Source organism: Piliocolobus tephrosceles, chromosome 1 (genome assembly GCF_002776525.5).
Source record: "Piliocolobus tephrosceles isolate RC106 chromosome 1, ASM277652v3, whole genome shotgun sequence".
Lineage (NCBI taxonomy): Eukaryota > Metazoa > Chordata > Mammalia > Primates > Cercopithecidae > Piliocolobus > Piliocolobus tephrosceles.
The window spans coordinates 59,330,610-59,348,855 of NC_045434.1; the positions used below are offsets into that span (position 1 = coordinate 59,330,610).

Here is an 18,246-nt window from a genome sequence, read left to right on the forward strand (position 1 = left end):
GTTAAAGGATCTGGGCTCATGCTCCCTCAGGTGGGCAGCTCCCGTCCCTGGCTTGCCTTCACTGCCCCCATGCTGTTGGACCTGATGGACGAACACACATCTAGCCAATGGTGTTCCTGGAGGACAGGTGCTGGTGTAAACTGAAAACGGTAGCCGCTGGTCTATCCTTCAAGGAGAGGAGACAGGTGGAAGTGGGAACTGAAGAAGGAGTTTTACGCTTCCCTGGTCTTTGGGGGCAATGCTGCCCTACTCTCCCTTTCCCTAAAAATTCTGAAACCCTATCCCTGGTCCCTAACATCTTTGCTTTAGAAGTTAAAGACATTTCAAGTTCTTTGCAAAGAGACAATTGAGGACTTTGTGGAAATTCTTACTTTTCAAATTCGCATTTCCCAGGGCCAGCCTCCCTGTTGTCATTGGGCTCAGACTGTGGCTATTCCCTAAGACCAGCTCTACTGGAAGGGAATTCACCAATATAGTCCCCACCACCACCCCGCCCCGCCCAGCTTCCCAGACAATGTTCCCCGGCACCACCGTGCTCCCCACAATTCCACAGGCCTGGCCATGTGTCCTCAGGAGATGTGTGGGCCCCAGCACCCACCAGAGTGCCAATCTGGTCTTCCCCCAACCCCAGGAGAGAGGTGACCTCAGCCCCTTTTGGTGCTTCCCTGAAGGGAGATTCTGGGTTAGAGGCCAGAGCCTCAGGACCATCTCACCACCCTCACCCACCACACTGACCCTCACAGGCCAGCCAGCTCCCACATCCTCACCCCACCTCAGCGCAGCAAAAACAACCAGAGACACCCCCCACCCCCAGGTTTCTTTCAGCTCATTTCTTTAATAAGGAGACGCAGCTCATTACAAAATAACAATTTGACAAGAGATCAGACAAGAACAAGAGTCCACATAAGGGAGATGGAGAGCATTGCCAAGCAGAGGTGGGGAATGGGCCGGGGGCAGGGCTGTACATGTGTCCTTCCTATGGAGACAAAGGCAGGGCTCCTGGTGGGCTGACCTGGGGGAAGCTAGGCTCTGCCAGGCCCTGATTTTGAAGTGTTCAGCCCCAGGGTTTTCAGAAAGCAACAAATCAAGTCCTTAGATGGGCAGGAGTCAGGGCAGAAGGGTCAGCATCTTTGAAGAGACCCCACTAAAGTCCTGATCACTAAGGCAGGCGGGATGGAGGAAGTCCTGGTGCCCCACGCACACTGCTCCCATCACCTCACCAGACAGACGCTCTCTCGACTCTTGCCTCAATTTCTGTCTCTGCTATGGGTGCGGAGAGTGGGAGGGCCTCAGAGAGAGCTGGAGGAAGCAAGACATGTCTTCACTCGTCCAAACACTTGATTCCAGCCTGCTTGGAAATGGTCCCCTCCACCTTCCCCACTCTTTCATGTCCCAGCACAAAAGTCCCTGGGACTTCTGTGTGCTCATGTGTTATGGTTTGTGCAGGGCAAGCCTGCCTCGCCATCTCTGGCCTCATCGAATGTGCCCTGCCTGATTACCCTCCCGTTCTCTCCGTCCTTCCTCATACTCATCACAGTTGTCAGGCCTGAGGCATCCTGGGCCCTTCCCATGCAGTACTGCCCTCAGGTGCCCATGGGGCCAGGGGTGGCAGGCAGGGGGGCTACCTGTCCGTCTCAGTTCAACAGGATGACCTGAGGCCTCGGAAGCCCCCAGGCTCCTCTACTCACCTCTCTGCTACTTGGTGCAATTGGCTGGGGCTTCTCTGGGGAGCAGGTGTGAAGGTCAGCGGGATTAGTTCACACCTGCTCTGCCTGAGCCTCTGAGCCTCCCTCACAGCTGGACCTGCCCACCCCACTCTCAGGGGAGCCCTGGTAGCCCTGAGGTCACCCTGCTATTGGACTGCTTTCTGTCAGACTGCAGGAGGACACACGAGAAAAGAGCATCAGCCCCTGTATTCACCGGCCTCTCCCTGAGTCCCTCCTCCATCACCATCACGACCCTCACACCACGGAGGTGAGTAAGCAGGGATGGTTCCGTCATCCCTGGCTGAGCCCCTGGCTGAGCCACTGACTGGCTGCTCCTGAAAATCCTGGTTGCCTCCACAGGGACCCCAGGAAAGGTATCCAGAACCATAGAGTCCCACTGCTGCTTGCTCCTCACCCAGCATAGAGATGGAGCGGAACTGTGAACCCAGGCCGAGGAAGCCAGCTCAGGCAGGGCCATCATGGGCATCACCTAAGGCCCCACCGGAAGCCCTGGACACCATCCATTCTCATGACACAGGACTGAGGGAGCAGAAGGGGGTGACAACAGGTGAGCCCTTCACAAGTGTTCTGTGGGGAGCCAGTTGGAGGGACACGGGGGCTCCTGGAAGCAGCCAAGGGAGGCCAAGTCTCCAGCAGGAGGCCCCCTTTATGGCTTTTCAGTGAATTCAGACAGTGGGAGGAAGGGGCACACCACGCACATACACAGAACATGGAAGCTACTGGGATGCCAGACACCAGGCTGGACACTGCACCAGGCCCCAAGGGTTGGCTCTGCAGACAGATGTGCAGCAAACAGGCCTTCAGGGCGACCTCCAGCATCTCCCAAGGCAGGGCTGGACTGGAGCAGGCACCGACTCCCGCCCACTGATGAGTCCCATGGGGAGGTTTCCCGATGGGAGGAGGCAGGGGTGGGGCTGGGGGACAAAGACTTTACACAACATAAAATCAAAGGAGCAGTCTCAACCAGTTCTGTAAAATGGGTCTGAGGTTGGGGATCAAGGGAACTCTCAGCATTGCCATGCGGCTATTTACAGAAAGTTATAGACATGCATCTTGATTAAACAAGATTCTGTTCATATGTTTCTAGGTAATTATCTTCTTTTATATATAATTAAATATACATGGATAGGGGCAGATGAGGCTCAAATGGCTTCAGAAGGTTCTTATTTTGTTGTTGCTTAAAAAATAAAGTAATTCATGTGTCTTCAAGTCACAGTGTCCCCTTCTCAATATTGCAGTTCAAAAAACTGGTTAAGTCAAATCCTTGGGGTTCCTGGCCCCCTGGGACCAAAGGGAAAGGGGAAAAGTCATAGGGCAGGGTTCTCAGACACAATGCAGGATGGCCAGTTACATTTGAATTTCAGATAAACAACGAATTATTTTTTAGTATAATATGTCCCAACTATTGCCTAGGACATACTTACACTTAAAAATTGTTGTTGAACTGAAATTCAAATGTAACTGGGCATCCATATTTTTATTTGGCAACCACAGAATGGGGCTCTGGGCCACCAGGATCTTGGGACTCCTCCCTGCCTGCCACCATCCAGGGCGCTAAGAAAGGGCCCCAAACAGCTTTAGGTGGGAGGGGCAGAGGAAAGGGAAGGGAAGGGGCAGAGCAGAGGATATGAGGGCAGTTCCTGGCTCAATCTCTTTGTACCTTTGAGTGGGAGGGGATGCCCTCAGGGACAGGCTTTTTCTCTATGAGGTTGGGTGAGACCCAGGACTCAGATGCCTTATGAATTAACCTAGGACATTAAGGGAGCATGGAAACTGTCACTCCCCAAACCCAGGGAGGTTCGTCACCCTCTTTGCTATCACCCGCCCTTACCCCCACCCCACTGCATGGAGGCAGGTTTATAAGAGAGCTGCTTTTACCCGCAGGAGGGCTGTAGCGACCCCTCTTCTCCCTCTCGCTGAAGGCTTGGGCCAGCAAAATCATCCCACACTGATTCCGCAGAGACACAAGTTATGTATGCTTTCCTAGGAAGAAAGATCAGGATCTGAGACTGTGGCCTAATCCCTGCTGTCTCATCCTCCAGCTGAGGGACTCCAGGAAAGTCACTTCTCATTCATGCCAAGCACCTGCCTACTGTCTGGGATTGCCCCAGCATTCCTTACCCAGCCTTCCCCAGGCCTCAGCTTCCACTTCCAAAGTCCAAAAATCTGTCTGTAGCTCTGACAGAATTAGCATCCCTTCTGAACAATCATTCAGGGAGGAAGAAGAAAACGAGCTTTCAGACCTTATCCCAGTTTCTGGGTGGGATTAGGCTTGGATTTTCATGGTCTCAGCTTCTCTAAAAATCACCTCTATACTACTTTCCTTTCTCTGGAACAGACTTTGAGATGAAAACTGACAGCCCCAGAGGCGTCCAGAACCCCTTACTAGCCAAACACCCTACCTCTATCCTGCTGAGTGCCTACAGCAGTGAGCGTTTGGCATGATGCCCTGTGGTTTCAGCTATGTCAGTCCTCAGATATGGAAAACACACAAGCAGAAGCATGTTCCCACCAAGCCTATGGACCAAGACAGATGCCATCCGCTAGATGGCACATCAGGACCAGCTGGGACCTGGGGAAGGCACTGCTCCCCACACCCACACTGGCTCCACACTGGTGCCAAGATTCAAAGTCACTCAGCAACCTATCCCCACCCCTCAAGGCTGCTCACTAGCAGTGGGCTCAGAGTAATAAAATCCAGCCCTGGTCACCAGGCACATGGACACCCAGACCACCAGAGTTCCTACCATTGCCTTTCCTCCCTGTCAAGGGAGTGCAAATCTTGGACTTTGGAAGGGCTGAATGAAGTCCATGAATGGAAAAGAATCCCAGGTGGTAGAAGGTGAATTGGGAAAGGGCAAAGGAGTAAAGGTAGAGGGGATATTGACAAGGGGGTCTCCATGAATGAGTCTGTGGGATATGGGTGAGGAGAATGAGTCTGGGGAGAGACCCTGAGAAAGCACCAAAATCCCACAACTCTGGGGATGGGAGAAGAGTCCAGTGACTTCTGATGTCCATACCAGGAAATCCCACTCTGTGGCCACCCAGATTCTGAAAGCACCCTATTGTCCTACAACTCTCTACCATGACCACACCTTTGGTCCCAAGGACCACAGTTCATAATCCTGATCAGAGTCTTACCTTCCCATCATTAAGTACACACACACACACACACACACATACACACACACACACACACCAGTAAAAATATAACTTCCCATGTACCACTAACAAGACAAAGAAGGATCTCCAAGAGACAGGGAGGCTTCCCAGTCTATTTCTGGTGGGGGTATTCCCTCATTTCCCCCACTCCTTCATCCAAAAAGCAAAGCAAAACCAAAAGCCCCTTCCCCCTTTTTAAAATAAAATAAAAAGACACTCTGCAACTTCTTCACACTGGATCCCCAAAGCCTGATTCCCTCCAACACTGTCCATCTGTCTCGGGTGTCTACAGGAAGCTGAAGTGGCCCAGATGGGGCAGGATAGAAATGCTGCCATTTGTACTGGGAAAGAGAGATACTCAGGCTTCTGGAGAAGCCATGAGTTTTCTGTGGTGAAAAAATGGCAAGGGCCTGAGGGCTTCATGGATGGAAGAGAGAGGCCAAAGGAAGGGAGGCAAGGAAGGATGGCCTCTGGTCACAAGGGGACCTCACTCTGTTGTCCAGGCTGAAGGTTTGGAAGAAGACTCAGTGCAAACCTGACTAACATATATATGGCTTTTATATCAGTGCTGGGAATAAAAGGTGAACAGGGAATGGGACACAACTGAGCATGGGCAGAAACCCTAGAAGGTCTCCTCTGCTACTCATTTGGAATAGATGCCCTTTGTTTCTTAGTATTCATAAAGAGAAGCCCACTAATGGTAGGACGAGTCCTCCCTACAGGTCTCCCTGGGCCACTCCAGCTACCTATCAGCTCTCCAGCATGGAGGGCAGAAGGCCAAGGGAGCAAGGAGTGGGAGTCTGGGGGGAATTCCAGTGCTCCCCTATATCTCCACCCAGGAAATCTCAGCCATCTGTCCCCCATCCTCTTCTTGCCACCCCCTTCTTACCTGGACCTCAGGGGAACTAAGAACATTTAAATTTTCCTTTTAAAGTTCTCTGGCTCTGCACAGATAACGTGTCTTCAGACAGTGTTGCTCCACTTAAAAGAGAAACAGAAGCAAAAGCTCAGTGGGGAATAAATGCAAATGAACTGGGCTGCTTATATTCTGGAAAGGGAGACAGTATCTGTGTTTCCCACTGGATGGGGTGACAATCCAGGAGTTTAATTTTGGTCTTTCTGGTAATAGGACTTCTGTTTCTTCATAGTTTGATATTTATTATCAATAAGAGTGAGATTTTGGGACTAAGAGTCCCTGTTAGAGTCTGACCCAACTAGTGAATAGCTCATATCCATGAATGTCCCCGGAACCACACTTCTGGGAAAACCATGACTGGCAGGAGGAAGTCTTTGATGGCATCGTTTGGTCCTAGTTCTGAACACATCCAGTCTTCACATCTTGCTGCCTCCCAAATAGCCACCAACAGGAGTATGAAAGCCCTGGCATCTGAACAGGATCCTGAGACTTTGCCATAGATGAGAGAAGATCTCCCACTTAGTGGACTTTTCATGTCAGGGTCCCCAAAGAGCCTTCTTTTCCCACACAACTTTACTGTCCATGGCTCATTCCAGGAATTAAGAGAGATGCTCAAAGACACACACACACCACACACGACACACACACACACACACACACGGATCATTAGCCACTGTGATGCCTTCCCTGTCAGGAAGCAGGATGTGCTGCCATTTTGTTGGTCCAAAAGGCTCAAAAAACAGGAAGTGCTGCAAGTTTGTGCCAGTAGAGGGCCTCGCTTGGGGTGAGGCAGATGTGAAGCTTTGAAAGAGGCGGGGGAACTGTGACAGGGCATGCAGCAAGGGCAGCTCCTAGGACCATGAACAGAGCCAGGCTTCTCTTTCACCTCTTAGGGGACTCTCCTCACACAGCCATCAAAGGGAAGTTGGTCTTTAAAAAGAGAAAAACAAGGAAAAACAAGGACACAACCACCAACAAATGAAAGAAAAAAGAAAACCTCTAAGGTTGCATAACTGAGGTATTGATAGCTCTGGATCTTGTCAGTGTCCGTGAAAGGTGTGGGGTCCCAGCCGCTGCTGTCTACTTGTTCTTTCCCAGGAGTGCATCCACCTCCTCCTCAGGCTTGAGCGAGTGCCACTGGGCAATGGGCCTCCGGGGGTTGGCCAACATGTCAGACCAGTGCCGCAGCTCTGTGCCTGTGGCATTGCTGCCCACGAAGATTTTGCCTATGGCTTCGTTCTTGCCCAACTTGTCGTAGTCCAGCACGGTGACCACTACCTGGACTTTCTGCAAGGAAAACAAAGGAGGGAGGGAGTTGGCAGACAGAGATGTGGGATCCCATGACCAAATTTATCCTCCATCAACCTCTACTCCAAATGATTGGGAAGGAAAGGCCTCCCGGGGCTCCTTGGTTTCATCTCTGCTCCAGTGAAGACTGAATTGACATGGAAGCAGAGGCCACGCCTTTGGCAGCCTTTGTTTCTACCACTGGGCATTTATTGAGGGTGTACTGTGCTCTAGACACTGTTAAGCACTTGTAGCAGGAGAAGAGGGAAGGAAAAATGAAAAGATGAATTTCACCTCAATGAGATCAGCAGACATGTAACTGAAAACTTACAACAGGAAGTGATAAAGGTTATGCTAGAGAGATAGGCACAAGGTACTGTGGAAACTCAGAGGAGGTGACAGTCCTGCTGGGGCCAATCAGAAAAGGCTTCACAGAAGAGGTGACTGGGACATGAAGTCTGAGAATTTCTCTAGGAGGACAAAAGAAGGAAGAGGATTCCAGGAAAACAGATTATCTTGCGTAGAGGCATAGAGACCTGAGAGTGCATCTGGCATCTGAGAGACATTAGACGTTCAGTCATTGAGGTACAGGGTGAGAAGCAGTGAGGCAGGAAATGAGGCTGGTAGAGTAGGTTGGGGTCAGCTGAGGAGTTTGCATTTTGTCTTTCAGGCAAGCAGTAGGGGACTCCTGACGACTTTAAGTAAAGGAGTGTTGCGGACATTTGAGAGAGAGAGAGCCCTGGCATTGAGGTGGAAGAGTCACTCGAGGAGAAGTGGGCCTGATGGCAGGGAAGAGACCCGTTGGAGGATGCTGGAGGGTCTGGGAGGATGGATCCCAAATACCTGAATCAAGGCAGGCACAGTGGGGATGGGAAGTCAAAACCAGGTTGGAGGGGTATTTAGGGAGAGAATCAAGAGGACTTGATGATCAGCTGGATTTGCTGAATGGTTGATGCCTTTTTCCCCTGTGACTCCAGCCAACTCAGATTCGTCCTTCAGGACCAAGCTTTCTCTGGGAAGCCTCACTACAGTCCTCCGCTTCATGGACATTGAAGCGGTTGTCTCACTGTGCTTTACTAGACTGTTTACTGGTGCCCTCCTGCTGTGAGGTCCTTGACAGCAAGGACCATGTCGATTACACACTTATTTCCTCATCCCCTAGCAAGTGCCTAGCACTTAGGAAATGCTAAGTATGTTGGATAAATGAGAAAGGAAAAAGGAAATAGTCTAAGGTAATGTCCAGGTTTCTGACTTGGACCACTGGGTAGATGATGGACTGTGGGGTCATTCATTGAAAACAGAATTCAGATGAAACAGGCTTGGCTGGGAAGAGGTAGGGAGAAGAACATTACATTGGCTTTAGAAATGTTGATTTTGAGATGCCTGGGTCGGGATGCTCTAGATGTAAAATTCTCTGTAATGAGGACTTCTCTTGGATTAACGTTATCACTGAGCTGCCCAATGTTCTCTTGAAGTATTCCATCAATAACATCATACACATCTCCATAGATGACAGCACCAACTCTGAAGATTCTCTTGCACCCTTGCCCCCAGCCCTCCTGGTGGGGAGGAGAGGGGGTGGGATCAGCTCACTACAAAGAAGGAGAGACCAAGACTCCATGATAATCGGCCACTCTGCAAGCCCCCAGCTGCGCCTGACTCCCCGCCCAAATGGGTGGGTCGGCCTCTTGTCCTACCACATCCAGATCCCACTCATACCCGGAAATGGTGAAAACCAGACCTCATCTCCAACATTTACAGAGCTTGCTGGTGAGAAGGAAGGAAGAGTAGAGAAGGCTGGAAGGGTGGCGGGAAAGAGAAGAGGAAGCAAATCAGAGGAATAGATGGAAAGGACCTAGAAAGCAGTAGAAGTGGGGCAGGGATGACCAAGACAGGATGTGGCTGGAGAGGATGGAGGTGGCAGCGGCCAGTCCCACCCTCTCAGCCAGCTCCCAACCCCTCTGGCACCTTTGCTACACCCCCATACACCTATGCACATGACCATGGTCCTCCAAGTCCTAAAGGAATGATTTGCAGAATTTTTTAAATTAGTTCATGTTTATCTCATCAGAAAAGGGGGATCCCTGAAGCACTTGGGAAGGAGATCCCACCTAGGCACCATTAGACCTCGAGCCTTCCCCCACCAAGAAAGGCTATTCTGTGGTCTCTGGATGAGTTCCCGCTCTTCAACCGCCCCATACGTGTTTGCCTCCCCAAACCCTGCTCCGTGCCTAGGACCCTAGGGCTCCAGCACCTGAATCTGCTCGAAGGGGATCTCAAAGCTGAAGGACTCATTGAAGTATGGGTTCAGGGTCTTCTTCTTCACGGTTGTCTTCTTCTTCTTGAGCCGCTTGCCATTCTGCATCAGGTGGATCTTCACATAGGGGTCTGCGGAGGGAGAATCCCAACCCCAGAGAGGTTCCCCTTAGCCCCCAGCCCTCCTGCCCAATGTACCAAGGCCTGCCCAGAGCATCGGTCAAGATGCGGTCTTCATTCTGCTGAAACCAGGCCCTCAGAAAGCCCCAAGTCACGCCATCCAGTTCAAAGGTGGCAAAAGACTTCACCTCAAGGACCAACTCTGACCAGTTGGTTGTGGCTTCCTGAATCATTGGGTGGGGGGCATTTCTGAGTCTAAGGCCTTGTGAGAAAGGGTATGGAGATTCATCTGTGATCCTGTGCTGGGGAGGGGGTGGGGAGTGCTAAAGTCAGGACACACATCTGCTGGGTCATGATCCCAATCCAATCCTCCTAATCTTGCAGACGAGAAACAGAGGCCAAAGAACGGAAATGACCTGCCCTAGGTCACACAGCAGGTCAGTGACAGAGCTGGAGCTGGCATTGAAATGTGCTGGTTGGAGCCCATGCCCAGGGCTGATTCTCTGGAAAGGTGGCTGAAGCAGCAGGCTTCATTCCCCAGAGCCCTGTGCCATGGGCCGGCCTCATTCACTGCCAGGTAAATGTGATATTCAGAGCATCTTCCACTCCCCCTTCCCTCACCCTCCCCTTTCCAGGGCAGAGCCAGCAGAGCCTACTGCCTCTTCTGGAAACATGTCCCAATTGTGATGTCATGTTTTGGGCGAAGCCCTGCCCATTTCCCTGGGAGAAGTAAAATCCTAAGTCACGAACTTATCTAGGGATGAAATTTCTCTGATCCTTTTCTCTGTAGTCCACAGTGCAAGGCCAGAGAGCATTGGGAAGGCAGTTCTGACAGGGACAAGGGGCCCTTGGAGAAAAGGAGGGGCTGGGAAGCCAAGGCTCCACCGCTCCTCGAGGAGACATCTCAGTCCCAGGGCAGCAAAGTGTTCCTGTTCACTGGAGTGTGCAAACTCTGCTGACTGGCTCGCTGGTGCCACCCAATGGCAGCCAGAAGCTCTCCACATACCTGAAAGGCCGCCCACGTCCATCTTCTTGAGGTTCTTGGCCTCCAGGATGCAGACAGTGAGCTTCCCAGCCGTAGGCACATAGCGCAGGGAGGTGCAGATGTCGCCCAGCTTCTCTGGCTATCCGGGGGAAGAGCAGGACTTGGGTCATCTCAGCCATCCTAGTGCTCTCTCATGGCTGGCCTCTTTCTTGCCAAAATTAGTAAGGCAGTGATGTGTCCCTGCCTCCCTCATCACCAGTCCCCATATATGTGATGGCCGAGAAGGTCTTCCAGCATCTGACCTTGGGGCCCCCTGATGCAGTGCAACAAAGTCCCTGAAAGTGACAGGTTGGGACCTCAGGAGCCGTGGGCTGAGGATGAGGGGGTAGAGGACAGCTGTGGATCCCTGGGTGGATCTGGGATCTGGGAGGTTGGGAGTATGTTTGGGCTCCTACCCCAGGCTCTGGTAAGGTGGGGAGGAGTGCGAGAAGCAGGGGGTTAGCCACGTGTCCACCACCAAGGGCCCTGGGGGACTGAATGTCTCAGAAGCCTTCTTTCCCTGAACACTCCCACCCACCAAGGTCTCTCCTTGTGGACCATTCCACTTGTAGTATGATTTGTGGTTTTCGGAGCAATTTGCATCCCTTCTTTTGTTACTATTACTGCAACTCTTTCATGTAAACAAGATAAGAATTCTTCGTAACCAATGAGAAACTGAGGTTCCCAGAGGCCATGGTTCGCTCAAAGTCACACAACAATTTAGCACTGCAGGCAGGTTGAGGACCCAGGGCTCCTAATTCCTAAGGCCAACACCACACTGCAGAGTCAAAGCTGCTCAAAGTCAAAGCCACCCAGGGCAAGACTGACCACATCACACAGGTCCTGGTTCAGGTGTGCTGGACTTCCTCCCAGGCACAGGGGACAAAAGGGACAAAAGGATGTCTTAAGCTTCTCTACTCAGCCCTCCATCACTGCCTAGAGTGTGCTGGGTAGCAGGGCCCTGGCCAAAACAAATGATTGATGCCCAGAAGGAGGAATGGTTAAAATGGAGTTTTAGGTACACAGCAATTGCTCAGCAAATATTTACTGAGTGAATGGATGCTGTAGCAGTTCTGGGAGGACAAGTCCCTCTGCTGAGTATCCTTTAGAACAAACATGAGCTTTCCTTATGGGTAAACTGAGGCACAGAGGCATGAATCACAGGCCTTAGGTAATAGCAGAAGCTTAGGAGTAACAATAATAATGGTGTTTGTATTTATTTGAGTACCTACCAAATGCCAGTCACTGCGCTAGGCGCTTTATGCAGGTAGTGAATCCTCATCTGTAAAAAGAGACTAAAGGAGGGAACCCGAGTCCAAACAGCGTAAGCAACTTGCCCAGTTTCACACAGCCAGGCAGTGTGGAGCTGGGATCCTAACCCAGGTCACCTGCCTCCAAAGCCCATCCTATTTCCATCATGCCAAGAGGTGGAAGCCCACTTGTATATTCATCTTTTTGCCCGACCTGGCCTCATCTCTGCTCTTACCTCCTCCTTTTCCCCGCCTTGCAGGTCTCTCCACTCCTCAATGGGCTGGCCGAGGTCCACTGTGTTCATAGGCACCTTTACCTCTCCAATGATGTCATGCTTGGAGAAACGGTCAAAGTCATAGATGGCCATCACCAGAGTTTTGCCCCCGAGCTCCTGGTATGGCACCTACAGGGCACAGAATCAGAGGGGGCCAGAGTGACTCACGCACCTCCAGGGGTGCTATGGGCAGAGGCCTCTATTCCAGCCCACAGGGTCCCAGTTAGTGTGCGGAGACAGAGAAAGACCCAGGGCTTTTGGGGAGCAGAGTGTGAGGGTGGGGTGGGAGGGATCCCCATCCTCCAAAGAGGCCAGGGGGGCCCTGCAGTCCAGGCTGCCATTGTTCCAGGCTGAGCAATGGCTAAAGACCAAGGAAAGGTCTGTAGAACTCAGCAGAGAATTGGGATCAGGGAGTGAGCTGGAGTCACCCTTCCAGCCCTCAGCACCTTGAAGGTGAAGGTTTCATTGAAGGCAGGGTTCAGTGTCTTCCGATGGACTTTGGTCTCATATTTCTTCTTCTTATCAGGAAGGAGGAAGACCTTGACATAAGGGTCTGAGGTGCCTCCCATGTCCAGGGCAGGCAGTTCAGCAGCCTGCAGAACGCCCACAGTAAGCTGTGGAGAGAGATGGGGAGAAGGGACCCGAGTCTCAGGACAGTTCCAATACCACAACTGGCCCCAGACCCAGTTCCCGCCAATTCCTTCCTAGAGGAGGCAGTTGGGGCAGGGGAATGAGGGGAGCTGGTGCTAGAGAAGAAAACTGGTCTCCATTTCCACCCCAAGGAATTTGGAATGGCATTTAGGGAACCTGAAGTTGAAAGGGAAATTGCTTTGCCCAAGGTTGGTGGGCAGGTTAATAGCATAATCAACTTGGAACCTTCCGCAAGCAGGCTGGTGGCCAAGCCAGCATCAATGTCCAGAGCTATAGGCCCTGCCGTTTCCAGCCTGCCTCATTCTAAGGGAAGAGCAGCGCCCACACATCTCTGAGGGAGCAGTTTCTATCCCCCTTCCACCCAACTCCCAGGTCTCTCCCCACTCCCCAACTCTGCCCCCACAGCCCTGCGTACCTGATTAGCCTGAAAATCATAGTCCAGGGAAAACTGCAGTTTGCCCAGGTTCTCTGGCTCTTTCTCCTCCTCCCCTTCACCTTCCCCCTCAGTCAGGCCTGTCTCTGCATCGTCGTCATCCTGTGGGAGCTGGGGGAGAGAGGGAACAAGTTAAAAGGGGAGGACAGAGGAGCCTGGCTTGGCATAGGGTGATGGGAAACCAGCCCCTCTTGGTAGACCCTGACTCAGAGCTGTGTGTGGTGGGGGTAAAAGAGGGAATGTGGCCCTGCCATGTGACCCTCCTTCATGGCCCATCAGAACCCCTAGGCAGGTCCTCTACCCCCAGCCCTGTGTTTGAGACATGACTCTGGTTTGGGCACCACTCTCCTGCCTCTGAGGCACAGTGCGCCATGGGACCAGGCCCTGTGCCAAGTGCTTCATAGCTTCTGGAGGCTGGGGTGGGGGTGGGATTTGCTTCTCTTGTAAGCCCTCTCCCAAACACTTTCCCCAGCTCAGGCCCCACGTATCCTGGGCAAGACATACCAGAAGTACGGTCCAGGCAGACAGGAGCAGAGTGAGCCCACAGACGTGGAGAGAGAAAGAAGAAAGTGATATAAGAGAAAATCCCGCAGCTCAAACCAGCCCCTAAAGTACCACAGCCACTCATCAAGACCAGGAAGGGCTACACCCAAGTCATCCTGGAACCCCTCCCAACACACACTGCAGGTTCCTTTTGGGCCCACATACACACACATACCTGCATGTGCACAGACATATACACACATACATGCACTCAAAGGCCATTTAGATCCCTGGCTTCTGAGATCAAGCCCTTCCCTCCATCCTCCATATGGATTCCTTGAGCAAGAGATTCCTCCTAGTCACCCCTAAACAAACATGGGGGAAAGGGAAGCACGCAGGGGCCTCTGCAAACTTAAAATAAGAAAAGGAGCTTTCTAGGCTGACCAACACCAAAAGACAGGGGAAAATAAATTAAATTATGATATGATTAATGATGGATTCTACTTGGCTCTGTCTTAGTGCCTCAGGACCACTCTTCTGCCTCGTTTGATTCCTGCCCCATGCCCAGTTAGATGCCTCCCATGAAGATACTGTCCTTCAGTCTCTCTGGCAGAAAAACACAGGGTTACCCAATGGTGTCTTGCTGGTGGGGGGGGGGGGTGTCTCTTTCCAACATTTTGTCCTAGTAGCCTCATTGGGGGGTCAATATATTGTTCTTCACTGTCTTTCCAGGGATGAGTTCATACTAACACAGGAATAAGGCCCCCGCTCCCAGGGACCTCTAGGTCGGTGGTGTTATACTAGAGCTGTAACAGAGAGCCAAGTTTTAAGGAGGGCAGGAGGTTTGGTTGTGGAAGCCCAGGAGCTTTTGCTTACCCTTTCAGCATCAGGAAAGCCTGGGCTGAGCCCCTTCCAGTCCCCCTCACAACCAATGTGCCCTACCTGACCCCCTTTCATGTCCTTCATGTTCATGGCATTCTTCATGCCTTTGCCCTTTTCCTTCTTGTTCTTCTTCTTCTTGCAGCAGCACTTCTTGCAGATGCAGAAGCAGCAGGTGAGAAGCAGGAGCCCAGCAACCACAGCAATGGCGATCAGTGCCCAGGGTGGTACTGCTCACACAGAGAAATCCCGGGGTCAGCAGTGCCATGTCTTGCAGCCCCTGACCCCGTAGCATTGGCAAAAATGGGTGAGGAATATGACCGCCCTCCCACAATGCCCACACCCCACATTTTAAAAGCCACACACCCATGAGTGATTTGTATGTAAGTTGCATATACTTTGCATGCCTTTTCATTAATACCTTGCTTTTTTATTTATTTATTTATTTTTATTTATTGATTTTGCCTACTGCCCTTGTTGGCATAGTCTGCTAGCTGAGAGGTAGCAACAGGTGCATGCATAGAAGAATATCAGTTTAGCTCTATTGAGTTTTACTAGTGTGATCTATGGAGGACTGGCTCACACTGGAGAGGATGGGATGATGCTTATCAGTCCCTTGGCCTCCACCCCTTGTGCCAAGTCTTGAGAGGGCTGATGCATAGCCGGATAGGCAGGGCAAGCTCTGTAAGATTGAGTCTGGACCTAGACCACTGCTGGGCTTTGCAAAACCCAACTGTTTGGGGATAGGTCCTGAGCTGCTCTCCGTGGTTCTGAAGCACCATCTCCCACCAGTGTGGCTGCTCCCCCTTAATCTGCATCTCTGGTGTCTCCTATACAGCCTCTGCCAGAAATTCAAAAGCAGCGAGGGCTTTTATTTTCTATCTTCCAACATAAATTTCAAAGTATTATTGGCAAACTTGAATAGTGACTTCTGTTTCATAATTTTTCATCGCCTTTTGGTTTCATCTTTGGACAGTTTTATAAGAACTTTTCTTCCCCTGAGAAGCTGAAGTGCATAAACCCCCTTGTTTGCCACATTAATGGCAGACCCTACTTCCCCCGCCCTGATTCCTGCAGGGGCTGTCCAAAAACCCAGCCTGAAATCTAAGCATTAGGAAAGAGCCCAGTCAATCACAACCCAGTGGTATCCCCAACCCTTCTTCACCTCCCCCAGACTCTAGCCTTGCCCCACCTCTCAGCCACCAGGGACACTCACAGGGTATCTTGTTGATCTCATTGAAGAATTTTTCCTTCAATTTGGCAAACATGTCCTCCTGGCTCTCCCCAGGACCCCCACTCTCGGTGGAGTTGTCCATGGGTCCAATGGGCATCGTGGTGGTGGTGGTGGCAGGAGCCACAACAGGCTCCTGGTTCCTCTTGAAAATGTTCCTCATGGTGGCAGAGGGAACAGCTGGGGATGAGAGGGGAAGAGGGAAGGGTGAGCATCCCAGAGGTCGTCTTCCCCTCAGAAAGCCCTGCCCAAAGGACCAGGAGAAGCTCTTTATAGATCAAAGATATTTTGCACAATATTAACAACTCTAGTAAACCAATAATAATAGACATCATCCAATTAGTACATGGTCAGCCTGGGCACCACAGCAAGACCCTGTCTTTAGAAATTCTTTTTTTTTTTAATTAGGCATGGTGGAGGCTGAAGTGACAGAGGATCACTTGAGTCCAGGAGTTTGAGGTTACATGAGCTATGGGTGACTAAGTAAGGTTCTGTCTCTTAAAAAAAAAAAAAAAGGTTAGTACATATATGTGTCCGGCACTATGCAAAGCACTTTCTGTGCATTATTCATCTAATCCAAAAAATAACCTAATGGTTTTTATTGTTTCCATTTAACAGATGGGGAAACAGGTTCAGAGAGGTTAGACAGTTTTTCCAAGGTCACTTAGCTGTAAGTTCTGAAACTGAGGTTTGAACTGGTCTGCCCAACTCCAGAGCCTGTATAGCTAAATCACTCTCCTATATCTCATTTAAATCTAACCCTCTAGGAAGGAGATAAGATTTTACACTGAGGGCTCCTCTTTCAACCTCTCTCCTTGACTTCCAAGGATTTCCAGATACTGCTCTGCCTAGATTCTCTGCCCAGCTCCATGACGCTTGAACTCTCCTCATCCCTGACTCCAATTCCTCCTCCTGCCCTCCGAGACTCCTCAGCCCTCTGTGGTTTCTTTACCAGCTCCCTCAGTGCTCACTCAGGGTTTGTTTTGACCTCTCCTGTAGGAAGACCCGCATCTCTATCTCTAGCCCTTCCTCCCCGGTCTACTCTGTAGCCCCTACTCCAGGTTCATCTCTAGCCCTGCCCCACATGCAGCTGCACATTAGCTTTCCCACATCAAAGATGTGATGTTTATTAATAACAGAACCCAGACCTACTGTAGACAATTTGGGGAGAGAGAGAAATCCCCCCCATAATTCTACCTTCCAAATCAACTAGCATTTGGGGCATTCTATGCTGACATTTTTGCTGAATATGTTTTACATGTTGAGATCATACTATATATAGTTTTTTTGGAAGATTTTTTACATAAAATTTCATAAGTCTTTTCCTGTATTGTTTTTTATTATTAAATAGTTCCATAATATCCTACTACATGGTAACACCATAATTTGCTTAGCCATTCCACTATTAGATTAGGCAGTTTTCAACTTTTCGCTAGTAAAACACTGAGCATAAATGTTGGTCTTCATTTAAGGCAATGTTCTTACGAGCTTCCAAACTCTAGCCCCCCACAATTCTGTCCTCTCCACCAAGCTCTTTCTGCTTCTCCGGGTTATGCACTCATTTCTCAACTGAAAGTCCCATGAGGGCAGATCCTGTGTTGGCAACAGCACCCCTCGTGCCAAGTACACAGTGGGCACTCGGGGGGTATTCCCTGACTGAGCTCCTCTGAGAGAACATAGCAGCATACACCCACAGGTATTCCAGGATGCAAGAATAAACAGCACAACTCCCTGAAGCATCCGTTTTACTGAATGGCAATTTACAGTATTTTAAAATTAAAACAAGCTGGAAATATAGAGTAGGATGCATATAGCACAAGAATTTAAAGAAAAAATGTGAGACTTTTCTCATTGCATGTTAGGGATGAGTTAACTCTCCTCTGGACTCAGGGTTCTTCTGAAGGAACGTTTTAGGAGCTCTTAAGTTCTGTCCCTTCCTTTAAAACCCTGCTGAGATCCCCTCCCCAGCCCTAGAGACTGCTCCAGCCTTAAGTACTTCTGGTGACCTGTACATTGATGCAATGTAGGTTCATTCACCAAGCATTTATTAAACTCTTACTACATGCCATGTTGAAATAGTCTTGACCCCAAAATTGGCCTTGAAGTGAAAAACCAAGGTCCACTGGACACTTCACCTCTGGGGGCAAAGAGATGGGTCTGGTTTGGCGGGAACTGCAAGTAACCACACCAGGGGATCAAGATCTGTGTCCAGGGCCTTCTGCCGTGTCCATCTCCCCTCACTTCTACCACACTGCAAAGGGCTCTGTGTCCTTTTTTTTTTTTTTATAAAAAAAAAACAGCTTTATTGAGATGTAATTCATATATCTTATAAGTCACCCATTAAAGTATACAGTTCAGTGCATTTTATTATGTTCACAGAATGGTGGAACAATTAGCACAATCTAAGTTAAAACATTTTCGTCACCTCAAAAAGACACCCAGTCCCATTAGCAGTCACTCTCCATTCCCATCCTCTTCCCAGCTCCAGCAACCACTAATCTACTTTCTGACTCTATAGATTTGTCTATCCTAAACATTTCCTATCAATGGAA

General features: G+C 50.3%; 1 protein-coding gene across 1 annotated transcript; it reads right to left on the bottom strand.

The window, feature by feature from the left end:
* Positions 1–6,885: 6,885 nt before the first annotated feature.
* On the bottom strand, positions 6,886–15,857 carry SYT2 (synaptotagmin 2). The gene is made up of 8 exons (XM_023186863.2): positions 15,680–15,857; positions 14,527–14,693; positions 13,084–13,203; positions 12,464–12,631; positions 11,979–12,146; positions 10,475–10,592; positions 9,347–9,480; positions 6,886–7,092 (listed from the first exon to the last, which is right to left on the bottom strand). Exons 1-8 carry the CDS (start codon positions 15,855–15,857, stop codon positions 6,886–6,888), a joined length of 1,260 nt encoding a protein of 419 aa, XP_023042631.1.
* Between the last annotated feature and the right edge of the window lie 2,389 nt (positions 15,858–18,246).